This window comes from Myodes glareolus, chromosome 19 (genome assembly GCF_982192425.1).
Source record: "Myodes glareolus chromosome 19, mMyoGla1.1, whole genome shotgun sequence".
In the NCBI taxonomy this organism is placed as follows: domain Eukaryota; kingdom Metazoa; phylum Chordata; class Mammalia; order Rodentia; family Cricetidae; genus Myodes; species Myodes glareolus.
This window is the reverse complement of record NC_142044.1, coordinates 64337032-64364914: the sequence shown is the minus strand read 5'-3', so window position 1 is coordinate 64364914 and position 27883 is coordinate 64337032. Positions and strand designations below refer to the sequence as shown.

The 27883-nt window shown below is 55.4% G+C and overlaps 1 protein-coding gene across 1 annotated transcript; it reads left to right on the top strand.

Moving 5' to 3' along the window:
* Positions 1-21: 21 nt before the first annotated feature.
* Fignl2 (fidgetin like 2) lies at positions 22-26657 on the top strand. Its single transcript, XM_087899309.1, has 2 exons — positions 22-249; positions 22370-26657. Exon 2 carries the CDS (start codon positions 22381-22383, stop codon positions 24331-24333), a length of 1953 nt encoding a protein of 650 aa, XP_087755435.1. The 5' UTR covers positions 22-249; positions 22370-22380; the 3' UTR covers positions 24334-26657.
* The last annotated feature ends 1226 nt before the right edge of the window (positions 26658-27883 follow it).

Here is a 27883-nt window from a genome sequence, read left to right as displayed (position 1 = left end):
GGAGGAGGGGTGGGGGTCCTGCCTGCGGGGGGAGCCTGGGCCGCCCCTTGTCCGGCCACCCCCACTGCCCAGTCCCGCTCCCGGCCGCGGCGGCCGCAGCAGCCGCAGCAGCAGCGGCCCCAGGATGGTGAGCGCCGCTGACCCCCAGCCCTGGCCCGTCGCCCCCGGCCCGCTCTCCCGCCCCGGTCCTTGGGCCGGACGCCCCCCCAGGCCGCGCACACTCACCTAGGACCCGGCCGGGATGCCGAGGTACGCGTCGCAGGCCCGGGCGGGGGCAGGCGCGGGAGCGCGCGGGCCGGCCGGGGGGTCAGGGGGTGGCGACTGTGCGGTCCGATGTCCGGAGCTTTGTCCGCGGGCGCGGGGCCGTGCGAGGCCCGGGGAGGGCGGGGGGCCAAGGGGCAGGGGGGGGTCTAACTAGGCGGAGGTCGGAGGGCAAGCCCGGGAGAGACCCAAGCGGGTGCGTGGGAGCCCAGGGTCATTTCCCGGGAGGAAGGGGACGACCAGGGATTGGATCGTCGTTCGGCCGCCGACGGGCACCCGCTTCGCCTCCCGGTCTGGAGCGCGGCGGTGGTGGTAGCGAGCGGCGGGCACTGGGGAGTCTGAGGGCTCGGGGAGAAGGAGCCAGGATTTGCGGGTTCGGGTCCCAGAAGGATCGGGCGGCCGGAGCCTGAGGGCCGGCCCGCAGGCCCCTCCCACTCCGTCAGGTCTTTGTCCAGCCGCCCCTGTGTGTGCGGGAGGGGGTGGGGGCTGGGTTACTGGCCTGAAGATTCCCCAGCATCGTGACGGGGCAGTGACAGGAGACTGAGGCCATTTCTATCCCTGAGCCCTTAACGCACACGCCTTTCGCCTTTCGTTTCTCTTCAGTCCGGGACTGCAGTCCCAGCTCAGAGTTGGGGTGTTGTACGAAACTGCGCTTACTTTCACCCGTGGGCCATTGGTTACCCTGAGCCCCACGGAGTTCCCAGTTCTAGCTAGAGCCCCTTAAACTTCCCCGCTCCTAGAGCCCTCTTCTGGCCTATGCAAAGATTCCCAATGGTAGAGGGTCCCCCGTAGATTGTTGGGCGGGCAGACAGTAAGATACTGGTTCCCTCCCGGACCTCTCTGGTCCAGTGGTTCCTGCTGGCCTGTGGAGCGTTCTGTGCCGGGGAGAGCGAGAGCAGCCTGGAGCCTGCTCCCCGCGGCGGCCCGGAGTGCAGGGGTGGGTGGGCGGGTGGGTGGGCTGTTAAAGGGATGGTCACTAAATCAGGATTAGGCCATGGGTCTGTCAGGCTGCCGGCCCAGTCTCCATGGATACCTAATTTGGAGGAGAATAGAGGACCGAAGAATGTTTGTGTTGTCCTCACGGCAGTAGAGGCGGAGCAGGCTCTGGCTCTCAGTCCCGCAGCTAGGAGTGGGGGTCTGCTCCTATCCCTGTTCTGGGTTTACAGTCTGGGGACTTCTCGGATTCCCGGGGTTTGACACCTTAGCCGGAGAGTCACTCTGTATTTGGAGTGGTCCTGGAGATACTGCGGTCCAAAGACCCCTGACTGCATGCGGGAGTTGCGAACCCTCCCAGTGTTACATCCGAAACCCCTGAGCATCCTTTAGGAACCTCGGGTACCCCAGAACCTCTAGGTCGGGTTTGAACGCCGTTCTCTAATGGTCTTTAGCCCTTTCCGCCCAGGGACAGCCGTAATGGGCATCAAGGGGGGGTTCCGAGCTGCAGCGCCCCAGGATGAGAGCGGGTATTCGGCAGCCCCGAGCTGCGGGCAGGGGGCGGGGCGGTACTTTTCTCCAGTCGCCCGAAGAAAGGGGAGGATCTTACTTGGACGGCCCCGGAGGACTGTGTGACAGGCCTCGTAAATCCCCCTTACCCATATTTAACACCATTTCATTTATTTCCACTTGATTCCATTGGTGTGCGCAGCAGCCAGAAGCGACCCTCATTGCCCTTGATTCCATTGGTGCCCGCAGCATCCAGAAGCGACCCACACGCCCTTCTGTACTGTCTTCTGGGGGAAGCCCCTTTTGAGTCAACGGAAATTGTAATGCAGGATTGGAGTTGTTCCTGGAAGGCCTAGTCCTCAGGACTTCTCAGTCTCCCGAGGAGGAGGAGAGGGAGGGGCCCTAGTGACACAGGGATGATGCAGTGGGCCTCCAAGGTCCTGCATATTCTTTGGCTCTGGTGAAGAGAGTAGCCAGATTAAAGATCACCTAGTTAGACAATTCCAGTACACAACCCAGATCAAGGCGGGGAGCAGGGAGGGAAGAGAGAGGAACCCAGGCACCAGTGTGGTGTTCCAGCGTCCATTCCTGCCTCCCTCTTGGTCATCCATGGCCACAGCTTTTTATGGATCAAGAGCCCCTCCCCTCCCCTGCCTGACTGCAGCTTTATTGCTGAATCTCAGGCTCTCCACGCAATTTCACGCCTCTCTGCCTCTGCTCCTGCTGTTCCTTCAGCCAAATGCCTTCTCCATTGTCCCAGTCTTGCCACAACCTCCTCATTCTTCAAGGCCCAGCTAGGATGCCACATACCCTCCCCTCCTCCAGTGTAGCCTCCCTAGAGTCCCGAGCTCTTGTCACTTGTCCCTTCCTCCACAGCCCCCGTGCCCTGCACCTGTGCCTTCCTTCCATTGTGGATGGATGCCAACTAATCTTTGCGCCAGGAGGCAGCAAATACACTATGGCCCCTGCCCCACGGTGGACTTTTTTGGACCATTTGGGTGCCTGTGTGGGTGAGGAAAAGGAGTTTTGTGAAGATTTTAACCAGGTGGTCTGCAAATCCTGGATTCTTGTCACCACTCCTGGGTGGTGGGGACCCCTGGGTGGCTCTGCTCCTCCTTTCTTCCTCCCCTACCCCCCTCCTCCTCCTTGACGACCCTTCCCACCCCCGAGTCCGGGGAGGACTTTGCCCCTTTCCTTCCCCACAGACCAGCATTCCTTCTTCATCATTATCACCCTGTTAAACAGAGAGACCAGTCAGATCCATATGGGGCACATTAACAATTGCTTATTATCTGGCCGGACACCCCCCCCCCCCCCCCGCTCCTCACCACTGGTCCCTGCTGCTGCAACCCTGAATCCTGAGGAGTCCTGCCCTCCCTTCCCCCACCACTGGTCTTGAAGGAGGTCAGGGGACAGGTTGGCTGGCCGCCCTTTCCCTCCCTGACCCCTCTAGCTGAATTTTGCCTCTTCTCGCCTTGGCACTCAGTGACTTCATCACCTTACTTAATGAAAACCAGGCTCCACACAGGAGCCTGGCTCAAGAAAGTCCCAGGGCTGCATCCTGGAAGGTGACCAAGGACCAAGGCCTGGCATACCTTTGGCCTGTTGCCTTGAGCGCTTTTGCCTGGCAGTGAATGGACATCAGAGGCAGGGGTGAGCCGAGCCGTATTCACCTGAAATCCTAGTCCTGGTCTACCCTGCTGTCTCCTGGGAGCTAGAGGTCTTAAGAGCTGTGTGACACAGAATAGGACCAGAGTAGGACTAGACGTGAGGGCTCACAATCTAACACCGGCACTAACGAGACTGAGACGATTACCACGAGTTCAAAACTAGCCTGGGTTACATAGTGAGTTACATATCACTGTGGGTCGCAGAGTGAGACCTTGTCTCAAAACCCAGCATCATCACTGCCAAAAAAAGGGCCAGGATGTAGCTCAATGGTACAGTGTTTGTTTGATAACACCATCCACCCCCAAAAGAAAACAAATCAAACATAAGAAATCTAATGGTGTTTCCTGGAGCCACCACTGAGCTGCAGAGGGGCGAGTGGGAGAGTGGGGCTTATGCTTAAAAACGTGTGCCCAGAGAGTCTAGCTAGAGGAGCTGGGCCTTCAGGATGACCTCTTCTGGGGGTCCCTGGACTGGAGATAGCTCAGGAGTAGATGTTGGTTAGACTCTAAAGGTCCTGGGTTGGTTTCTTGGCCACTGGTGGAGGGGGCAGAGACAGCAAACTGTGGGTTTCTACTTTTGTTTACAGAGTCCTCAGGGAGGATAATGAAGGTGTCCCAAGGAAAATGCATTGTCGTTAACTTACATTACCATACTTCCCCTTCCCCTTTAAAAGCTCTTGGGTCCTGAAGCCCTTCTCCAGTTTAACCCCTCTGGGGCTCTGAGGCTAGGGTCTGGCCTGCAGCCTAGGTCTTCTGACATCTTTGCTGGGTTTGTAACTGGCAGGGGACTGTGTGAGCTCAGGGCAAGCATGGGGATTGCTGGGACAGTTTTCAGATTCGAGGGTTCACACTGCTCCCCATCTCGGATTGTGTGGCTTGGGAAGAAGCTAATGGGAGATTTTTATTGCTTAAGGGTCCACTTTTCTTCGGGAACAAGAGGCAGAGAGAAAGCTAGCTCTTCTCAGCCCTTCTGGACCGGGGCAGTTGTGGGAAACTCCGGTAGCACTTGGGAAGCACTCGGTTCCCCTTGGGTCGTGAGCAGAGACTGACATCCATGCTTGAACAAGCAGCACAGTAAGAAGTGAATGAGGCCAGAACAAGGGGACAGAACTCTAGCCGTGAATGACCCAGTCCATGAGGGCTGTGATTACAGTAGAGGTTACTGATGTTCTGCGGACGGCTGCAGTTCCGAACTGTGACAGTTTTAGACTTCAGCTGGCAACTGTAGGTGGGCAGGAGTTCCTAATGAAAAGCCCAAGTCCAACCCTATTTCATTTTTTATTAATGCATTCATTGCAGTACTGTAGCTTGGACTTGGGGCCTCGCACATGCTAGAGCGGAACTCTGTCTTCACAGCCCAACCTTAGTGTATGTTGTTAGTCCTGGATTCCGCTCTAAGGATAAGCCTCGAGTTGTAGGGACTCTGCCTGTGTAACCCTGGGCCAGTGTAACCCTGCGAAGGTCTGTGTCGTAGTCTCAGGTTTTTTATTTGTGAGCTGGGGACGAGAGCCCCACGGTGGAGATGCGGGCGCTGGTTTCAGTTTGCCCCTTTGTCTAGGCACTATATGCCCATCTCTCGGGACTGCTCAGCGCCTCAGAGTCCAGGCACTCCAAAGAACCACCTCCCAGGGCAGGAGGAAGAAGATGTGTGAACGATGTTCTGGCCCCATAAGGCTTGCCCGCACCACCTCTGAAACTCCACAGGCAGCACCAGGATAGAGAACATGGCTCAGGAAACATGCAGGCAGGGGAGCCAGCATGGCTCCTGCAGGAACTGGGCTGAGAGAAGCCTGCCTTCTTTTACCTCATTCAGTGCCTGGCACCCTTATACTAGTGACAAGATTAGGGGCCTTTCACTTTTGGCCGCTGGATGGATCCCTGCCTTCTGTGGTGACCCCGCACCGCAATGCCCTGGGTGTTCTCATCCATGCTCCAAAGAATGCCAGCTATGGTCCCTGACCTTTCTCTACCAACCGGGCTTTCAGGCCCGGAGTTAGAGTCAATCTCTCTCAAAAACTTTTTTTATGTTTATTTGTTTGATTGTGTGTATGTGCCTCTGCAAATGTGTGAAAGTCAGGAGACGGCTTGGGGAAACTGGTTCTCTTCCCGCCGTGTGGGTTCCAGGATCAAACTCAGATGATCAGGCTGGGCAGCAAACTCTCTTACCCACTAAACCATCTGACTGACTAGTGAGGCTGTCTTAACAAAAGCCTCACAGTGTGTGTGTGTGTGTGTGTGGCGGGGGGAGTGTCAGCCCAGTGCTGCCTGCCACAGGCATCTAACGTGAACAGTGGTCACGGAGCCTTGGTATCATCCATCCAATAATCATTTTTTCTTTTAATGTGATGTCATTTTCAAGGAACTTAGAAGATGCTGGAGCAAAGAGGCGGGAGGACAGGCTTTGGTCCCAACATTGCCTGAGTAGAAGGGAACCTCTGAGAGTGTGGCCACACGGAGCCGTGCAGGGTGGTTGTGGAGAGGTTGTAAGGGAGGCCAGCTATGGTAGCAGGAATCCTGGGAAGGGGCTTGTTCTGGGAGTCTGTGTCAATGGGAATCAGCAGGCGAGTGGGGCAAGGGTCACTCTTCGGGCTCGTCTTCCTGAAGTGCTTAGTTCTTCTTCTGAGGTGCTTAGTCCCTGAGGTCAAAGGGGGAACCCCCCAAAAACCCAGTGGTCACAGAACACCTCCCACCCCAACTGCTTGCACTCTATGGCTCAGTCCCCACTGGTCTGCAGGTTGGCGTTCGCAGGGTACAGTGAGCTCTCTGACTCTGGCCACCAGGAGAAACTGCCTCTCCCACCTCGTTCTGTAGAGACAGTGGCTCACAGATGGTTTTGCTCCTCAGAATCACCAGAAGTTAGGGAATTTACCATGGGTAGAAGTGTATTTGAACTTCTGTGGTTGAGAAGTTCAAGAGCATAGGGCTGGTCTCTGGCAAGGGCGTTTGTACTGGTCATGACCCGGTGGGAGGGCACATGCGCACTCGGCTGAGACAGAACTGGCCCCTTCTCACAGTGGTATTACCCATTCCTTTAAAAAAAAAAAATGGAGACACTATCTTACTATGCAGCCCAGGCTGGCCTTGAACTCACAGAGATCTTCCTGTCTCTGCCCTATGAATGCTAGGATTAAAGGTGTGAGCCATGCTCAGACCCCACTCCTTTGGTGGGAAATAGCGCTGGAGAGTGAGCTGAGACCTTATGATGAGGGCGGACACTCTACTGCTGACTCATGTCCTGGCCAGACACGAATCCATTCATTAGAGCAGAACCTTCATGGTCCAACCACCCCTTTAAAGGATGGGGTCTCGGTCTGATTCTTTGTCTTTGTCTCTGTCTCCTGCTTTCTGTTACATTTATTTATTTGTTTGTTTGTTTGTTTATTATTGACTGGGTTTTGCTGTATAATCAAACCTGGCCTGTGGCTCACTATTCAGCACTGACTGGACTCAAGCTTCTAGCAATGGTACCTTAGTTTCCCAAGTGACATTGGGCTGTCACACCTGGCTTCAACATGAGTTTTAGCAAGGAGCCCAGTCAGAAAGCATCAGTCCCTTTCTCTGGAGAGCTTCCTTTCCAGGTGGCCATGTCCTTTGGGGATGGCAGTCTTCTGTCTTGTTTCTCTACTGTCACACTCTCTTCTGGCCTGAGTTGTAGACCCTCGGCGCCCTCATCCAGAAAGATGGAACTTTGTCAGTGGGTTACTGGGGGCAAGGGAGTCTAGGGATTCAGCTTGGGACCCACCCATGTGGGAACTGCAGGGGGCACCCCCAGAGGAGGGGAGAGCCGCAGTGTTGATGTCCTGTGTCCCTGTTGGTGGGGGCACAGCATTTCCAGGGGTTCTGGAACTTTCAGCTTCACCTTCCATGAAGCCAGAAACCTTTTATGGATCCTTTGCTGTTTTCCCAAAGAGTGGGGAATGTGGTGCCTTTCCTCTGAGCGTGACAGTCTAGAGTTAACACTGCTGCCGGAGCTCCTCAGACCTGGGCACAAGGACAACTTTAGAGGGTGCTGAGCTGAGACTTTGATTGTAATATAGGGAGAGGCTCAAGGAGACTTGCTAATGGTGAAGGAGGCCAATAAGAGGCAGGATCAAGTGATACTCTCCTTAACTGTTAAATCAAATGGCATCCCTTGGGCCCCCTGTTCTGCCTGGTGACTTAGACGAGGGAACGGCGCCTCCCTTGGACTGCTGAGAATATTAAATATTGGGCATATATGAAGTGGGTAATATGTTGAGAACCCCACTGGAGCAAGCAGAGGGGAATTGGTGGCTACTCAGCCTTCGCTTAGCATCTGCCCCCAGTTTTTCCTGTTCTCTCTGTTCCTGTGGTCCTGCAGCTGTGGAAGCCACCCCCTTGAGGACAGCTCTTCCCACTCAACACCCAGGTGGACCGGCCAGGCTGCATAGCTGAGTGACTCAGCCCAGCACCCCAGGGCTGGGGAGAGGCTGGGAGGGCTGTCCGCTTGGGGATTTGGAGGTGGGCTGCCTGGGCCTGTTTCCTTGTCTTTGGTCAGGCAGGCACTGTGGGGGTGTGTCTCTCATCCACCGCCATGCACAAGAATGGGACACATTTGAGACCAGGGAGAAAGGGTCAACCAGACTTTAAACCTTTTAGAGGTTGCACACCCTCACAGCAACCCAAGGCAACTAGATTCTAGGGCAACATGAAGTCTTGGAGGAGACTCTGGGCTTCTGGCCCGAGGCTTGTGTCCCAGGACCTCTAGGAAGTGCTTAAATAGGTCAGTTTTCCAATGCTTTTTCCCTTTTTACAGTTTTATTTATACAATGAAAAGTATTTTTGAGAACAGATCACAGGCTTGCCAGCTACAAAAAGGACCGCTGACTTAAATCTGGCCAAGAGCCCCGACAGCTCCTGTCTCCTGCCCATCCAGCACCAAGTCCTGAAGGCAGGTGAACCGTAGGTGCAGACTCACCAAGAGGCAGTGACCCCAGCTCGGCAAAGCAGCAGGTGCCTCCTTTTCCAGCACCTGTGTCAGCCCCACAGGTGCCTCATCCCCACAGCCCGGTGCAGGTGCGGCCTGCGGAGAGGGCGGCTGATTGGAGGTGGGACAGCACGGGGTTCAGCCAGGAGAAACGAAACTGTCTCCAGACGATTGTTACAGAGGCTGCAGGTGTGGGTCAGTGCGGATCGTGGGCTTTTTCTGGAGTGATTTTGCTGGGCGATTGAGGCCGCTGTTCTAAAACTATTGGGGAGCATTATGGGTACACCCCTTGCCGGAAGGCTTTGGTTCCAGATACCATTTGTGTCTGGGGAGGTGGTGAGGGAGGGGAAAGATAAGGGTGAGTGTCGGGGAGAGCAGTGTGGGGTGCTCTGCCAGGCAGCTTGCCCTAGGGAGATTCACACAGGAGCGTTGAGCAGGGACTGATGGCTGCTGTCGGTAAGCATCAGAATGGTGGCCAGTGAAGCAGGGGCCAGGCATGGTGCTCCCCAGTGTGGACCATGGGAAGATGCTGAGGCAGAGGGGCCAGACAGAGCCTGGCAGAGTGAGCATGTGTGGCTCAGAGAACGGACTGCTGGGTCTGGAGAGATGACAGAGGCAAGGCTGAGGCTGGGCAGGACAGCGGTCCCCCGGCCAGGGCCACTTGATGGGATCCTGTCTATTCCTTGTTAGAACTGGCTTTGTGCTTTGGACTGGGGGACCCTCCTCGTAGTTAGACAGAAGAAGGGCCGGAGAGCAGAGGCAGAGGGTTCAAACATGGGGCCAACTGTGGAGGGCCATCTCAGAGAACGTCGGTGGAACCAGGTGATTCATGACATAGGCTGTGGCTTCTGCGTAGCGACAGCCTTAGGTGAACAGACGGACTCTGGGAGAAGGCGGAGTGTGTCCGGGTCGTATGGAGTCCAGGCAGGCCCTGTAGATTCTCATCTGGGTTCTTGACTCCTCAGGTCCCAGGGATGCTGAAAAGGGAAGGTTAGGATGGTTAGATCTGGTCAGTGGACTCTCAGGAGGGACCTGAGACACAAGCAGGCCATCTTGCAGGCAGTTCCACAGTGACAGAAAGGGCAATGAGGCCTGGGGTTTCTAACAGACAGAGGAGAGGCTGGTGGAAGATGTCCCAGGACAGAGGCTAGAGCGGCAGGGCTGGCTAGGGCAGCCCGGGGAGCCCGTGTGCTCAGGGCTGCAGGCTGTGCTCCCAGGGCCCAGCAGGCAGTTCTAAAGTTGTGTTTTTCTCCATAGTCACCCTTCAAACCTGTTAGGGTTCTGTTTGTTTGTTTTTGTTCTTTTCTGCTGGGAAAGCACTCCCTCTCCAGGGCTCTTCCAGGCCTCTGAGGAGCTGGTTCGAACCTGCCCTGCCCTGACTGCTGCCTGCTCAATCCCAGCTCCCACCAGCCTGCCTTGAAAGTGTTTGGGGTCCACAGGCACCCTGGAGGAGAGGTCAGAGATCCAGACTTGTGCCATTCTTCCCATAGGCTTGTGCTCACCCTCTGCAACAGATAAGCCGTGGGAAGGAGGAAGGGCGGTGACCCCTCCCCCACAATCATCCTTCGGGCTTCCTAGAATGACCTTAGAAACCCCTAGCCCTGGTCACTCTTCTGGTTGGCTGTTTAATACTTGCCTCCCTCAGGTCCATGGTGGGTCTAAACTGTGCTGGGCGGGGACTCTGAGAACAGCAGGTGATGAGGAGGTGGGAAAAGGGAAGGAGGGTGTCCTGCTGTTGGTTTATACCACAATCCCCCTCTTATGGTGGCTCCCAGAGAGTGTGCAATGACTGCTGCTGGCTACCACTGTCCTTCAGATTTGATGAGGGTGTGTGTGTGTGTGTGTGTGTGTGCGCGCGCGCGTGCGCGCGCGCGTGTTGGGGGGGTCTTCTAAGCCATTGGAAAGCACACTGAGTTGTTTAGCTCCTTTCTTTGCCTTCCTCGGGGACCAGGGATAATTCCTGGCTGACTGCAACTGTAGCTCAAGGGTAGTGTGGTAGGATGGGCTGTCCTGCCCTCCAAACTGTTCTCAGTCCAGGACTCACTTCTCTTGATCCAGGGAACATGTGTGCCCATTCTTCTTGCCCATCCCTACCAGGCAAGAGGCAAACGCAGGTCAGCACTGGTGACCTCTCTGAGGTCCCTGGCTCATCACCCAGAGTCTGAAATGGTAACGCTTTGTTTAAAAGAGAATGCTGGTTAACCAGGATGATGTCTCGTACTCAAAACACAGGGGTCCTATCTAGTCTGGTTCCTTCTCCCTGGCATCCACAGGGAGAAGGCTCATAGAAGGATACAGCCCTGACAGCCCTGTCCTGGCAGCAAGATGGGGTGGTGGGAGGGTAGGGCTTAGGGCATTCCTCAGCAGGGGCAGTAAGTACCTGGAGATGGGAAACTGTGTGGGGGAGCAACTGGAAAAGGGGGGCAGGAGAGAGGGCTTTTGAGCTGGAAAAGTGACGAAGTCCGGCCTGGCAGCCTCAGGGCAGCCCCAGAGAGTAGAGCCCTGATGGACTGAGGTGGACACAGGTTGTGGGGCCTGGCAGAGTTATCCCCAAAGGCAGCCAGGTCACAGAAGGCACTGGCGGGTCCCGAGCTACTGGGGAGGACTGAGTCGACATTGACAGCCTGTGTGCTGCCCAGCTTCAGGCTCCTCAGAGTGTGGGGAGGGGGTCTGGGGGTCACCCTGGCTTCCCAGGGTTGTAGACAGACTGTTTGATCAGTAAGTGTGCAAATTGGGATTTTATGGATTGCTTATTCACTGCTGGAGCCGAGGCCCCCAAATTCCTCTGAGCCCCAGAATGCAGAGCCTCTTCCTGGGAGTTCCCCAAAGGCCCCGCCCTCCTGCTGTGGCTCTTCCCGAGGCCCCAGGCTTTGTCAGTGGAGGCCTGAGCGGTTCAAATGTGCTAATACACTCCCTGGGGGCTGCTGGACAGGGGGACTTACTTGTCAGAGCTGTGATTGGTCAAAGACCTTGAGAGGGGGTTTGTAGAAGCAGCCGTTTGTGTGTGTGTGTGTGTGTGTGTGTGTGTGTGTGTGTGTGTGTGTGTGTGTGTGAGGGGGTTGGGGAATGTCCACCCTGCTCAGACCACTGAACAGAGACAAAGGAGATTCAGCTAGCCTGGTACAAGGATTAAGCTCAGAACAAGTTCTGCCCTTACCTGGCTCAGATGATGAGGGAGCCCTCTTTACACCTTTACATCTCCACCTGGTGGAGGCTAGTGAGTGTGTGTGTGTGAGTGTGTATGTGTGAGTGAGTGTGTGAGTGTTAGTGTGTGTGAGTGTGCATGTGAGTGTGTGTGTGTGTGCACATGTGCACGTGTGACTGTGTTAAGGGTGGCACTGGGCTGCATCTGTTGGAATAATCCAGCTAAGATTATTTTCCCCTAAGAGTCTCCATTGCTTCTCCCCACTCCCTCACTCCCCTTGCGGAGATTTACATCAGTCCAAGCATGGCCAGGCAGCAAGGCCGGGCATGGACTGTCCAGGCCTCAGGGGACACAGCTGTGACCCCCAGACTCTGTTGTCATTTGGCAGTGCTTTCACTGTGGTCACATTTCTCCCCCTCTGCCGGCCTCCATCTGTCCTTGGGCTTGGATGAGGATGAGGATGGTGAGCAGAGTGGGGGAGGGGTGCTTAGGAGCCGATGGGGGTGGGAAGCACAGCCAGCCTAAGGGCCAGATGACAAACTGCCCTGTCCTACCTTGTGTCCTGCTCTTCGGTCTGCCCCTCCTCTTCTTGGGCAGACCAGACAGGCTGGGGGAGGGGCTACCCCCCTGGGGTTGAGGCCATCTCAGGGAAGCTGCAGTCCAGAGCAATTGCAAAATCACCAGGGAGGCTGAAGGGACAGCCTGTCCTGAGGAAGGCCACCTGAGGCCTGAGGAGCCGCCTGCTACAATGGTCCCAACAAAGCTCAGGCTACAGAACAGAGCTCTACCCGGGATGAAGCAGTCTGGTCCAGAACTTTCCTTGGTGGTGTTCTGTATGGAGCTCATATCATACATGACTGCTGAGTGCTTGGAATGTGGCCAGTGCTGTTGTGGAACACATTGTGATTTTATTACGTTTTAATGGATTTAAATATAAATAGTTCCCTGTGGCTGGTGGCTGCTTTTTGGATAGTGTGGGATTAGAAGCTGTGGGCACAAAATGAAGTGTTTGGGAACAGATGGCATCCCTGGCTGGGTGGCAAGGCAGGACCCTCCCTGTTACGTAGTACTCCTGGGGTACCACATTGCTGTATATGTTTCCGTGACTAGAGACGGCCTGAATGTGGGGGCTGAGCTGTCTACGAGCGACCCTGCATGGCTCAAACAGCCAGAGCAGGAAAGGGTTGGCTGTATGCCTCTAGATGTGGGAGACTGGAGGGACTTCAGTGGGCTGCCAGCTGAGAAGGCTTCCTGGAGGAGGGGATAGGATGAAATTAGACTGGACAGATTGGCAGTCGAGGCACGGGCAGGTCCTGGAGACTCAGTGACAGTGATCCTGAGCAAGGCCACCAGGACCAAGGCTGGAGCAGGCAGCAGGGCTGGAAGCATGGGTTGGGTCACACTGCTCTTAACAACTGTTACCACCTTGGGAGAATCCTGACCCCATCCTCCATACGATAGAAGAGCAGAGTCTCTGTTGGTGGGCACTGAGAAGGAAGGGCCAATGATAACTAAAAGTTCTGCAAATCCCACCAGCCCAGGAAAAGTGGAAGGCTTACTCCTCAAGGGTGCCAGCCCCTGGCCCGGCCTCTTAACAGGACAACAGATGGTCACAGCTTGGCTGTGGCCCTGACCGAGGACACAGACAAGGATTCTTTGCTGCCCCCCCCCCCCAGTTCATATGTGTGCACACACGGCCCAGATGGGGGCCACTTGGCCAGCTTTGCTCAGGCTGACCTCCTGCTGTTTGGCATTTGACATATGAGGAGACCAGGGGCAGTACCCCCCACACCCCCACCCTGAAGAGGAGCCAGGCTGGCGGGGAGGCCTCACTACCTCCAGGAAGCAGGGTCCCAAGGGCCCTGATCTCTTTACCATGTGTCCATGGCCTTTGATGGGAATTCCATTGCCCCCTTTGTCTTCCCTTGGAAGTCTGTGGGAGGGGAACAGAAGAGAGATGAGAGAGAAACGAGGCTGGTGGGTCCCAGGGACCTGGGATGAATGGATGAATGGATGCCTTTGGGCTCTAGTCTTCGCCTGACCCCCCCCCCCCGACCCATCCACCCACTCACCCACCCACCCATCCACTCACCCACCCATCCACCCCCCTGAATCCATCCATCCATCCATCCATCCATCCATCCATCCATCTGTCCTAAAACCTATCAAGAACTTGCAGTGTGCCAGGCCCTGTCTTAGCTGCTTGGGAAAGAACAGTGAAGAATAAAAACTCCCTGTTCTCATGGGGCTTTTTAGTGGCTCCTCAGAGGAAAGCAACAGATAGCCCATATAGGACAAGCTCTGGCAAGAATATAGGATGAGGGGACAGTCTGTGAAGTGAGGTGACAGCTGAGCTGTGAGGGTACTCCCAGCACCACTGTGGGGTGGAGCATCAGCAGGTGAGGGTGAGGACAGGTGAGGTGCAGGACTTAAGGGAACAGACCTGTGAGGAGTGGGAGCCATCCACACTTAGGGGTAAAAGGACCGGGGTGATGGCTCAGTCATGCAGTTGTGAGGACCTGCATTCCATTCCCCACAAAAGAGCCAGATACATCAGTGCAGTGAGTAATCCCAGCACAGGGAGGCGGAGGCAGAGGCAGATGGATGCTGGAAGCTCATTGGCCAGCTGGCCTAGCCAGATCAGCCAGTTTTAGGTTCATCAAGAGACGCTGTCTCAAAAGGTAAGGTGGAGAGCAACTGAGGGAGACACTTGACATCAGCCTCTGGCTCCACACACACAGAGAAGGCAAAAAGTTTTTCTGGAAGAAGGATACAAGCAGACTCGTTTCCAAGTCTCTCGGTGGCTAGAGGAGAACAGAGTAGGCCCAGTGCGGTATTGGGGCTGCGGGAGAGATGACTAGGGGAATGCTGGAAAGGGCTATCATCTGCACAAATCCAGAAGCCAGAGCCAGCTGGAGCAGTGAAGGACTGGGTGATGACGGGTGGCATCCGCCCGAGCAATCTGAAGGCAGCCAAGAGTGTGTGGGATGGGGTGGTAGCCAGAGTTTGATCTGGGGACATGTTTTTGTTTTTGTCTTAGCGTTTTGAGACAAAGTTTCATGCAGGCTGGCTTCAAACTCCTGATTTAGGTGAGGAACTCCGCAAGCTCCTGCCTCCAGGTTCCGAGTGCTGGCATTACACAGGCGTGTGCTACCATGCTCAGCTCTGAGTTTGAGCCGTGTTCATGGTGGCAGTTGACTGGAGGCTACATGTGTCAGCCATGGTGGAGTACAGTTAAGAAACCAAGCTGGCACGACCCTGCCTAGGTAACATCTACACACACGTGATGGTCAAAGACCTGCATGGAGAGGAAGGTCAGAGCCCAGGCCTGTGACTGTGTGGAGACTGGCGAGTGGCCTGGAGGGCAGCTAGAGCGCCTGCTGGCCTGGTGACTGGGTCAGCAGAGACGCATGAGGACACCAGTGAGTGGCGTGCTGGGCCTGGACACAGAGCTGGACCAATTAAGATGAAACGGGAGAAGAGGAATCAGGAATTCTAATCTAGGCAACTTTCAAGCAGTTGGTTCTGGAAAAGTTTTAAAAAAACAGGCAGAGGGAAATCGGAGCTTATTCCAGTGGGAAAAGTCACAGCCTATTGTGGGCTGATGAGGGCAGAGTGGAGAGGAGGAAATAGGTCCTGCAGGAGAGGAGGGAAACCGGGGCAATGCCACCGAGTGTTATGAGGGGGATCAGGGCCCAAGAGGAAGCCCAAACACCACTCATCAGCCCATTGGGTTCTTGTGGCCATGAAGACTTTATCCAGCGCCCCCCTCCCCCGCCAAGGAGGTAAGAGGTTAGCAGTGGAGGGTCTGGAAAGACACAGGGCTCACCGTGGACCCTGATGGACCTGGAAGACTTAATAAGCAGACAGGTCACTCCTTCGTTCATGTCTGCCAGCCCTGCGCTTGTTTCTTGTACCACTCTGCAGTGCCATGATCGTTACTCTGGCTCTGAGCACCACTCTGTACAGCTGGGGAGGGCAGCCCCTGCTCCCTCAGAACACTGCTCCTCAGATGGCACAGGAACCTTGCCACGGTGGGTGCAGAGGGAACACGCTGGCTCCGAAGGAAGAGACTCCCCCTTCTAGGGTGGGCCACACCCCAGTGGTATTGCTCTAGCCTCTGCAAACGTCTGCTTCCATAGGTGGGAGGGGACTAAATGAGAGGACTGGACACTGTGTGTGGCTCAGCACACTTCTTCCTTTCTTTTTCTTATCTTGGGCCTAGAGTCTGTGCCAAGGCTCCAATCTTCGCAGACCCATCTGGGTGATGTCCACAGCCCCAGATATAGCCTTGGCTGTCTCTGAGCTTCCAGAATAAATCTTTTCTTCTTCCCCCGCCCCATCCCTTTCTTTGCTATTCAAACAAACAGAAAACCAACCTGGCAGGGCTGGAGAGATGGCTCAGTGGTTAAGAACATATATTACTGTTACAGAGGGCCTAAGATTGGTTCCTGTACAAGGCCTTTTCTTTTGGGTCACCAACCAGCTCCCAAATCATGACGCTAGTTTTGAATGCCTGGCTTTAGCTTACCTCTTTTCTGGCTAGCTCTTTTAACTGAAATTAGCCTGTTTCTCTTTATCTACCTTTGCCTTTGGGCTTCTTACCTTTCCTACTTCTGCATACCTTACTTTCGCTGTCTGTCTGTCTGGCAATAGTTGCCTGGCTTCTTGCCCCAAGCGTCTTCTCCTCTCTTCCTTCTCCTTCTTCTCTCCAGCCTAGGTTCCTTCTCCTGTTTATTCTCTGCCCGTCAGCTCCACCTATCCTTTCTCTGCCTACCTGTCCAGCTCTTTATTAGACCAGTCAAGTGCCTTAGGCAGGCAAGGTGAAACAAATGAAACACACCTTCACACAGTTAAGGCAATATTCTGCAGCATAAACAAATGTAATACATCTTTGCCTGGTTAAGATAACAACAGGTTCCTAGTATCCATGTTTGGGTAGTCTCTATAAGTCTAGCGCCAGAGGATATTACGCCCTCTTCTGGCATCTGCTGGTACTTGCATTCACATGCACATAGCCTCACAAAGAAACACACACTCACACACAATTTAAAAAAAATTTTTTTTGAGACAGGGTTTCTCTATAGCTTTGGAGCCTGTCTTGGAACTAGCTCTGGTAGGCCGGGCTAGCCTCTAACTCACAGAGATCCACCTGCCTCTGCCTCCCGAGTGCTGGGATTAACGGTGTGTGCCACCACCGACTGGCCAATTGAAACATTTTTTTAAAAATTCTTAATAAAGGGCTAGAGAGATAAGTCAGCAGTTAAAAATACTGCTTTTCCAAAGAAGCTGGGGTCAATCCCCAGCACCCACACGGCAACGCACGGCCATTTGTAGCTCCAGTTCCAGGAGATGCAGCGCCCTCTTCTGGCCTCTTTGGCACCAGGTATCCACTTGGTGCAAAGTAGGTAAAACACCCATTTACACTGAACAAAACAAAATAACTCTATCAACTTTATCTCTATGAGTTCCATTAGCACCGAAAAACTCAAGTTATCAGAGCTTTAAGAATAGTGTTTTTTTAAAACTTAATTTTTACTTGACAACAAAAACTTGAATGTTTTTGATGAATGTACTGTCATAAGGCTACATCACACTAATTCTGCACAGTGCTCCGCGTGGTTATTTGTGGCGAGAACACTTAGTTTTCAGCAGTTTTAAGTGCACAGTGCTGTGTTCACTGCAGTCATTGGGCTGTACACTTGAGTCACAGTGTGACCCAGGTCTGCCTGTCTGTTGCCTGGCACATGGTTGGCGACTCTGAAAGTGTTGGAAGGCTACATGATAGTATACTTAGTAAATATGGACCACGGTTGCTCTCCTGGCAACTTCTGCTAATTCCTAGACATGCACTGAGCCGCAGCCACACCAGGTTCTGTGGCAGGCCCCAGAGGAGCCCTCTGGCCTGGAGCTTGGGAGAGAGGTTTCTGTGTGGTAACCACAAGGCCGGGGCAAGTGCCCAGTCTTCCAGGTCCCCAGGTCTCTATCTCCGTTTCCTTTTTCTGTGCCTGGGGATTGGCATGAGGCCTGTTCAGGCTCTGCCAGGGACTGCGGACCCCTGGGACATGCGTTGTAAGCAGCAGACAAAAAGCCTGTGACAAAAGGCCTGTGGGAGCCTGTGTGAATAGATTAATGAGATCTCCATACGGAGGCCCCACAATGAGATTCTCCACTTGGTCCTTTTGTCCCAGGCTGAGATAATGGAGCTGGAGGAGGCTTGCCCAGAAGGGGGCATGAGCCCTCCTCCACTACAGCTGAGTGGGGTCCAGATGCCCTTCTCTACTATGCCCCCCCCCCCGTGGGTAATGGAATCTGGAATCAGAATTTCTGAGGTCTTCAGGGCTCCTGGGAATGGAGAGAGGCGCTGACACTGTGTGACTGCTGTCCCTTCCCATCCGACTCGAAACTGTGCAGCTTAACTTTTAAGAACCCCTTAGGATTTTAGTGAAGCGTTTGGGCTTCTCCCGTGGAAGCGATAGTTACTGACAGAGTGTAATATAGGATAGCGAGGTGGGGCATCTGGCTGGTGGCCACAAAGTGACAGCGTGGGGTCTGCTGGTTATGCTGTCAAAGCTTGGGCCAGGCCTGGAGCACAGGGATGGGTTGGGCGCTCTTAGGAAGGGAGGCAGTGCAGCGTTAAGGCTGGTTGTGAAGGCTGAATCAATCTTTGCAATCCTGGGCTTCTACCAACAAGAAGTGTGGGGCTGTAGGAGAAACTTCATTCTTACATTGAGTAGTTCTGTAACCGCTGATTATCATACCGTGTGTGTGTGTGTGTGTGTGTGTGTGTGTGTGTGTGTGTGTGTGTGTAGTTTAGAGTCCCAGCTACCACTAGGGCAAGCCACAAAACCCAAACTAAGGACTGTCTGCCAGCTCTGGTCCACATGCTGTTGTGTGTGACTGCGTATCTACAGGGAGAGACAGCTTTCTCTGGGCTGCTTGGCTAGAGGATACAAATCCCCATGAGGTACGAAGACCAAATCCACAGTTCTGGGAGACAGCTGTGTCTACAGGAAAATATGGGAGCCGTTCTCTTAGACCGGACAGGCGCGAGCACTGTGACTCTCTCAGGCCAAAGGGTTAAGGGGCTCGAAGGTGGGCACTGCAGGAAGAAGCCAAGGGCCAGAGCTTTGACTCCTATTTGCTGTGTATCTTGGAGAGAGGCAGGGCTCTCCCTGCATCTCTGTCTCATGTAGGTTGGACACGAACATGGGGGAAGCACAGAGCAGGGTCTATGAAGTGGCGGGAGGACCATCCTGCCCTGTCGTGCCCTGCTGGCAGGGGTCTTCCAGTCAGCTCCCTGCCCCAGCCCCCAGGTCACCACTAAGCCGGAGAGGGGTACTACTCGGGACTTGTAGTTTGTACTGCCTTTCGACATCATTGTAAATCCTCCATCCTCTACCTGTTACGTATTATGCCCTCTAATCTGGAGAAAATGAGGTTCCATAAGGTTGGGTAGTCTTCTCAGGATCCCCTGCAAGTGTCTAGATGGGACTTTGAAACAGGTCTCCCTGATTCAGACTCTGCTCTTGCCCAAGTCCTGGTGTTCCTCACCCCTGGCTCTGCTGACCCCGGGACTATAGATAGGATAGAGTGAGTTGGAAGCGGGGGGGGGGGGGGGGGGAGGAGGTTGGCTGTGTAGGGGTGTTAAGGGTTGGTAGGGAGCAGGGAGTTAGTGATCACTATCCATACCGAAGGCCAGTCTGGTGTGGCTTGGTCTGGGAGGAAGCTTCTGGAACTACTCTTTAGCTTGTGTCCAGCCCAGACACTCGTGCTGGGGACCTGTACTCTCCAGTGCACATGGACCCAAAGCTGAACACACTCTTTAGGTGTGTCACAGTCTGCTGTGTCTCCGGGATCCTTTCAGCCTGAAAGCTGGTCCTGGAGCCTGGTCTCCCTCCCTTTTCGGCTTGGGCCCAGGCCTCAGGCTAGATTCAGACTCAGACCAGATCCTGGTCCTTTCCATCACTAGGCTCGAGGGAAATGCAATGTTCCAGGATTGAGCTAAGCCCAAGTTGCCGGAGACATGGCTCCTTGCCTACCGGCTGGCCTAGAGGACACGTGACAGACCACAGTCACCACACGTAGGTAGCAGTCCCCAAAAGAAGGGGAGCAGAGCAAGGCTGGCAGTTACTGGGGACCCAGGGTCAAGGGAGATCATCTTGGATTTGTGAAAAGAGTTATATTCCCAATGGGAGGAACTTGTACACATCACTTAGGTTGGACTGATTGTTGGGTCAGGATGGGGATCTATCTGCAGCTGAGGTGGGCAGACCACCAGGCCTTTGGCCTACAAGGTGTATACAGACGCAGGCAAGGGGGAAAGCAGGGGCAGTGGCTTCATTTTTCTTTTTTCCTGACGAAAACAGAAAAAATATGATCTAAAGTATCTGAGGAGACAGGCCAGTGATTAAGAAGTAAGGGGTGATGCCAGGCCTCCACAACAGAGGGCTGACTTCTGCAGAAGAGGGCGAGAGTCAGACTTGGAGGGCAGGTCAGAGTGGAGATGGGTGACTCCCAGGGGTAGCTGGTGAGGACTTAGTCAAGATTGCCTGGTTAGGGAGAAGGAGGCTCACGGGGACAAGTCCAGGCCCTCCCCTGTAGGGTCAGTGCACTCAAGGGACACACAGTCCTCACGGTCTGTGTTTCCCTGTATTGATAATCTGGGAGCTAGGGCACAGGTGATAGGAAGTGGATAAGCTGTGAGTTGGTGTCCCAGGTAACTGCCCCTCTGTTACCAGGTAATGGCTCTCGTCTTTAAAAACCCTCAGCAGGAGCTGGGACTCGGAACACATATCCCTCACCTCTGTTTTGTTCTTCCTTCCAGCTGCTGGTACCTTCCAGAACTATTACCCTCCTTTTAGGTACTAGTGCATAGCTCATGCTTTCCCTAGGTAGACCAGCAGGCCTTTGGGCTACAAGGTTGATAGAGATGTAGATAAAAGTGAAAATGGGGCCCATTTCATTTTCCGAGAATAACCAGCCGCTGCCAGTATGGTGACTGTGCACAACCAGAGGAAACGCTTTCAGCCTCCCTCACACACACACTGTCACGACTCTAGAAACTGCATTTCTCGGTCCTCTCTATAGGCTCAGTGTGTAGTTTTGTAGGTGTGCACAGTACAAGAGCCTGGGATAGCTCTGTAAATTGCAATATGTCTCCAGCAGGTGGCAGCAGGTGGCAGCACAGTGCCCCAAGGAGGCCCGCCGTGGTTTGTTTTGTTTTGCACTACTAAAGCTGGTGTTAAACTCCAGGGCTCCTTCTGAGTGCAAAGAATGCAGGTGTGCATAACTGCATAACTACGTCCTCCTAGTCCTGGCGTTCCGAGTGTCCTGCTTCTGTTATCTGGGATGCACTGCTCCCTGTAACTGTTCAAGATGCCATAGAGACACTAGCTCTTAGGTGGGTCCTCAGCCAGGAGAGGCATGTTCTTCTGAGCTCCAGGGCCCCAGGCAAGCCCCTCTATTACTCCACAAAGGATGCTATTTACTTGTCTTCTCTCCGGCTGGCTGAACCATCTTTGCCAACCTTTAACCTAGCCCCATGTCTAGTAAAGCACATAGCATTTGCTCAATACAGTCTTTGCAGAGAAGTTAGAAGTAATGCTCCATAGTGTTTACCTGGCCTGCAGGAGCCTTGGGTTCAGTCCCCTGTGCAGCAATGCGCGTGCACCCACCCACCCCCACACACACACGCACACACGCACACACGCACCAATACAAAGTTTGCTGAAGGAAGAACCTGCTATTCTATAAATCCATCAAAAGCTTGGGCTGTCTGGGTATGCTCACTTCATTTAGTCTTTGAAATTTTATTGTTGGGTTAGGCTGGCTTATGGGAGCCGCATGCCAAGACAAAACTGTTCTTCAGGCTCTGAATCTCTTACTACTTCAGGACTCATGCCGTGATGGGTGTCAGAGGGCAGTTTAGGGAACGACCTTGGACGGTTTTTGGTGTTGATGGTACAGAGACACTGTGATAGCTCACAGACCTGCTCTGTGGCCCCACATGCCAGAAACTTGTTCCTTTTGCGAACTGGTGTTTTGCAAAGTGAGTGTGATTGTACCTCCCTCTTTATTTGGTGACTGGGAAACTCAAATTAGCATTCGCTTTTTAAACCCCTCCAGTGCTGATCCCAGGTCCCTGAGCATGACAGGCAGGTACTTAGCCAGCCCAGGGATGCAGCTGAAAGTCACCTGCACGCTCCATATTGCCCCATGCACTTCAGCAGATTGTCTGCCCATTCCACATAATGTTTGTAAGGCGAACAGGCATGTTCTAGTTGGCAGGGTTCTAGTTTCTTTAGGCAGAGGCCCAAAGAAATCAAATACCTAGGAAATAAGTGCTGTTGGGTTAGCTACTGTGGTTTCCAGGATTGATGGGCAGGATCACACTCCAGGGCACTTCTGACCTCAGGCCCAAAGTGGACTTTGGGTCTCAGTGAAGGCCAAGGTGAACAGAGAATCTTGGAATGTCAGCTTGTTGGACCTCCTTGCCAGGAGCTCTGGGCCTGCCTCACTAATCCTTACCAAACTCTGACACCCCTGCCGTGGCCCGCACATAGTGGGTGAACAGCAAGTACTGGTCACTCTCCAGTCTCATGGTTTAGCTCTTTCAGTCTGGCCCTTTCCTCTACTGGGTCCCAGGGATGAGCTCTGTTCCCTAGGAGGCACAGCTGCTGTGGGGAAGATTGCTGTTGTCCGATGTGTGTAGTTAGGGCTAACTACGGCACTTCTGGGTTCCTCTTGGTGACAAGGGAACTATTTCAAACAAACAAACAGCAAGCAAACAAAAAGTCCAAAAGGTTGGGAGGGATAGCCTGTCATCATCTAAGTCTGGAGACCGTCAGTGGGTCCCCAGAGCCACTGCAGGAGCTGACCAGTCACTGCTCTTCTTGCCTGCAGTTCTGACGAAGATGCACTGGACACCAGAACACGCCCAGCCCCTCAACCAGTGGCCAGAGCAGCACCTGGACGTCTCCTCCACTACCCCATCGCCGGCCCACAAGTTGGAGATGCCTCCAGGGGGTCGCCAGCGCTGCCATTACGCTTGGGCACACGATGACATCTCCGCCCTCACTGCCTCCAACCTCCTCAAGCGCTACGCTGAGAAGTACTCCGGAGTCCTGGACTCGCCCTATGAGCGCCCGGGCCTGGCCAGCTACAGTGACACCGCCTTTCTCAACGGCGCCAAAGGGGACCCGGAGCCCTGGCCCGGGCCGGAGCCACCTTACCCATTGGGCTCGCTCCACGAAGGCCTCCCGGGAGCCAAGCCGGCCGGCGGGAGTGGGTCCGCGGGCCTCGGAGGCTCCCCGGTGGTAGCGGGGAACCTGGCTGAGCCGTTATATACCGGCAATGCGTGCGGGGCCCCGTCGGGGGCCCCCGAGTACGCGACGAGCTACGGGGGCGGGTACCTGGCGCCCGGTTACTGCGCGCAGACGAGCGCCGCGCTGGCCCCGCCGCCCCCGGCCGCGCTCCTGCAGCCAGCACCGCCGCCCGGCTACGGGCCCTCGGCGCCGATCTACAACTACCCGGCGGCCGGCTACGCCGCGCAGCCCGGCTTCGGGGCGCTCCCGCCGCCCGCCGCGCCCCCCGCGCCCTACCTGCCGTCCGGCCTGGCGGCGCCCACGCCCCTGCCCGCCCCCGCGCCGCCCCGGCCCGCGCCCTACGGCTTCTCCACGGCCGCCGCCGTCGAGGGCGTGTCGCTGAAGCGCAAGGCGGTCGACGAGGGCGCGGAGGCTCGCTACCGCAAGTACGCTTACGAGCCCGCCAAGGCCCCCGCGGCCGACGGCGCCGCCTACCCCGCCGCGGATGACGCCGAGTGTCGGGGCAACGGGTTCCGCGCCAAGCCAACCGCAGCTACCGAGGAGGGGACGGGCAAGTACGGCGGCGGTGGCGGCGCTCTCAAGGTCCTGGGGTCCCCCGCCTACGGCCCACAACTCGAGCCCTTTGACAAGTTTTCCCCCGAGCGGGTCCCGGCCACCCGCGGAGGATTCACGGCGCCGTCGGGGGAGCCTCCCAAGGGTGTGGACCCGGGGACCCTGGAGCTGGTGACCAGCAAGATGGTAGACTGCGGGCCCCCGGTGCAATGGGCAGACGTGGCGGGCCAGGGCGCGCTCAAGGCGGCGCTGGAAGAGGAGCTGCTGTGGCCCCTGCTGAGGCCGCCCACCTATCCCGGCAGCGCGCGCCCGCCGCGGACCGTACTGCTCTTCGGGCCCCGCGGCTCCGGCAAAGCGCTGCTGGGCCGCTGCCTCGCCACCCAGCTGGGCGCCACGCTGCTGCGCCTGCGCGGGGCCGGCCTGGCCGCCTCGGGCGCCGTCGAGGGCGCGCGCCTCCTGCAGGCGGCCTTTGCGGCTGCGCGCTGCCGGCCGCCCGCAGTGCTGCTCATCTGCGAGCTGGACGCGCTGCTGTCGACGCGGGACGACGGGGCCTCGCTGCGGGCGGCTCTGCTGGCTTGCCTGGACGGCGGCTGCGGTGCGCGCCACGATGGCGTGCTGGTGGTGGGTACCACCTCACGGCCGGCGACCCTGGACGAGGCGACTCGCCTGCGTTTCGCGCTGCGCTTGTACGTGGCGCTGCCCGACAGCGCGGCGCGCGGGCAGATTCTGCAGAGGGTGCTGGCTCAGCAGGGCTGTGCATTGAGCGAGCGGGAGCTGGCCGCCCTGGTGCAGGGCACCCAGGGCTTCTCAGGCGGCGAGCTGGGGCAGCTGTGCCAGCAGGCAGCGGCCGAGGTGGGCCTCTCCGGGCTGCAGAGGCCCCTTTCCTACAAAGACGTAGAGGCTGCTCTAGCCAAGGTGGGCCCTCGGGCTTCCCCCAAGGAGCTGGACTCTCTAGTGGAGTGGGACAAAATGTATGGCTCCGGACACTGAGGATGGCCGGGGAGAGGCCACCTTCGCCAGAGGGGATTGTTCATGGCCAAAGGAGTGATGAATGTGGGGTGAGAGAGGGGAGGGCTCTGCTGGTGAGTTTGTTTGTATGGGAAGGAAAATGCTTCTGCCAGGCAGATCGATGCCATATGCACCAGTGTACTCAGGTTTCTCCTATTTATTGTGGACGGGAAGTTCGCCTTCTCCGCCGGGCACACCCAACATGAGCTGGCACCAGGGCCTAGGGAGCTCCCGTCCCCTCCGTAATCCGTGTCTCCTTATCCTCTGAGCATCACCCTTCTTTCCCCATCCTACCTTTTCTCTATTGGCTTAGTTTTCTCCTCGAGGCTTTGTCATTGACCCCTCCCCATACTATCCCTGTACCTTGGGGCTCCTCCCTCTGGTCCCCTAGTCACGTACCAACCTCTGAGCTTTTCTGTGCCGCTCCTCTGCGTCTCCCGGACTCTGAGTTAATCCTCCCTCCTCACTGCTCCTCATCCACTCTGCAGGGTCTTGGCAGAAGTTCTTTTGGCCCAGAGGCTGAGAAGGGGGGTAGGGAGCCCCACAACCCCTCAGTATATTACCCACTAGAAATCTTGGGTCTTAGGGGTGGGAACAAGGGGAAAAAACACCCAAAGAAGGGTTTTTTGTTGTTGTTGTTGTTGTTGTTCATTTTTGAGGGGGAAGTCCCAGAAATTTAGGTTGCTTAATATTTTAGGCCTCTTATTTTTGTAAGATGTGTAGGATTTGCTGTTTTTCGTTTTATTTTGACAACTCAGGAAGAAACTGACCTTAGAAAGAATGTTAGACTTCTGCTCTCCTGTTCCCCACAGGCCCCACCCCAGGGGAGCAGATTCTCCCAGACCAGAGAAACTCGGGCTGATGAGGAAGACCAGACATGAGCCCCAAACTGCTATTGCTGGGGCAGAAGCAGAATGTAACTAAAGGCTTCCTCCCCAGGCCCAGCTTGCAAGGGAGAGAGGAACGGGAGCAGGGCCCAGCAGAGGGCCAGGGAGACTTGCTGCTTCCTTCTGGCCAGTCTCCTGTGGGCCCCAATCCTCGGCTTCAGGTTTTCTGGGAAACTTACAGAGGGTTGGGGTACTCTCACTCATGTCCTGCCTCAGGTGACACAGTGGAATGTTCTCAGGTCACTTGCTTAGTCAGAGGCTCCCTATACCAGGCTCCAGAATGAAGATGGCCTAGCCAGAGCTCTGGCTGGCACAATATTGACTACTAGGAGCCAGGCCTCCTGTTTCTCTGGGACCTGTCAGAAGGGAGAGCACGGCTCTGGAGACAGCTCTGTGGGGAATGTATTTACTTGCTCTCCCAGATTGTGGGGCCTGGAGAGAACAACATGACAGAGGAAATGGAGCCCTTCGCTGCAGACCCTGTTCCTCCTGCTTGCTCCCTCCGTGGGGCTTCAGCTGTTCAGTCCCTCAGCCCATTTCACAGTCTTTGGTGCAAAGAAGGAGCAGTCCCCATCTTTGTCCCACCCTAGCCCCCTACTTGTCCCTACAGTTCCTAGTCCTCCTCACTTTCTGGGTGCTGAGGATGGCATGAGAGGCGTGGCAGGGGCCAGGTACTGAGGGCAAGCGCTAGTCTTGAGTGTGAACGGGAGAGCTGCTGTGCAGGCGCTAGCCTTGAGTGTGAATGGGAGAGCTACCAGGCAAGCGCTAGCCTTGTGTGTGAACGAGAGAGCTGCTGTGTTCCCTTCGTCCTTGTTTCCTCCGAGCCTCTCTCTGGAGCCAGAGGCCACAGAGCGCTGCTGCCAAAAGATCCATGGTGGGAACATGGAATAAGGGAGTTCTCTCAGGTCTGGGGGTGGGGTGGGGGGTAGAGGGGCAGGGAAGTGAAGTTGGGAACCCAGCTGTCCCTTCAAGCAGCAGCACCTCTAGGGGGTTCATGGACCAATCCCCAGGGTCCCTACATTTCCTTTGCTGGGCTCTTTCTGTTTCCAGGTTTGGAAGCTTTGCACAAGAATCAGCCCCTGGCTGCAGCACCTACCTCGTGAGCATGGGGCAGGATGGCAGGGTGGGTCCAGCCCTAGCGATGTTGGGGGCATACCAAAGAATCCAGGGGTGGAGTGCGGGGGTGGGGACAGCGTGCCCTGCAGGGGTGGGCACATAGGCTGTCCACTCCCTCTGCTAATATTGGGTTGGGATCCTCTCCTTCAGCTGTAACCATTTCTACCTCATTTTGCTGTGTGTTGTACATGGACATATTTATCTCCTGTCTGATAATGCTCTGCAGTTGTGGTCTGTCTACCTCAGAAGAGACTGTATTTTAAAAGAAAAAAATTACACAGTATTAAAGTATGACGTGTGGTATTCGGAGGATTTCTTGGGGTAGTGGGATGTGGGGAGCGTTGGCTACTCAGGTTGTTTCTGTTCCTTCAGCAGGAAGTTATGGGACTTTGCGGTTCACCCCATGCCCGTGGCTGTCATTCTCTGACCAGATGTCACATACAGAGCCTTCCATCTGGCTCTGGATGCTGATGTGAGGAGCAATGACGTGTGGGCATGTTTGTTGAATGAATGCATGAGCAAAAGGGGGTGTGAAGAGGAAGAGGGCCCTCGAGCATGACAGCAGCCCTGCTTGAGCAAGTGAGAGTCATGCTTGTCCCCCACAGGGGAGAAGGCAAGGTGTGGAGACCAAGTCTGGAGCCCCCAGCACCCATGTAGCGCACTGGGTTGCCATGGCAGAACACCTGAAATTGCAGCCTTTGGAAGGCAAAAGTAGGGGCTCCCTCAGAGTAAGATGTGAACTCTGGGTTCAACTGTGAGACGCTTACTCAGTGAATAAGGCAGAGAATGGTGGAGCCTATCAGACTCAGGCCTGTACCAGTACACACACACACACACACACACACACACACAGTACACACGAGTAGCAAGTCAGGAACCTTCACAGGTGGGAGGGGTAAAGGTCAGCAAAATATGGAGGCTGGAGAGAGCATTGTTGACATCGTTCATGTTTGTTACAAGAGCATAAAATGGGGGCAGCAGTAGGGAGACCTGAGGTGGGAGGAGTCAGGCAGGACCCTAAGCTACCCTGAAGTAGCCTCTGCATGTGGATGGGAGACTGGTTCACAAGAATCCACGCTGAGTTTAACAGACCTCTGCTGGACACTTAGTCTCATGGACGAGGCTGTGCAATGGTGTAGGGGCAGTGTGCTGGGCATGATGGTGGGAGCGGGATTCTTAGAGGGGCTACGATGTGTGTGACCAGTGTGCGTGGCTTCCTGAAGGCATGGGATAGCAGGGTCCACCATGGAGGCCAAACTGCCAGACTGGAGGCCAAACCATAGTCAAGCCATCTTGGAAAAAGATGTGTTAGATAAGTGGGGGTCCAGTGTGATGGCATGGAAGAACTGGGGGTTTGCCCTATTCTGAGAAGATGAGGGTTTAGACTAGCAGATGTCAGAGCATGCTGAGAAAATCTGGGCCAACTTGAATGGAGAGCAGCATCCAGAAGTAGGAGGTGGGTTTAGATTAGGCGTTTGAATATAAGGCCGGGACTGCCACCCAATCCCCACCTTCAGCGGGGGCTGCTG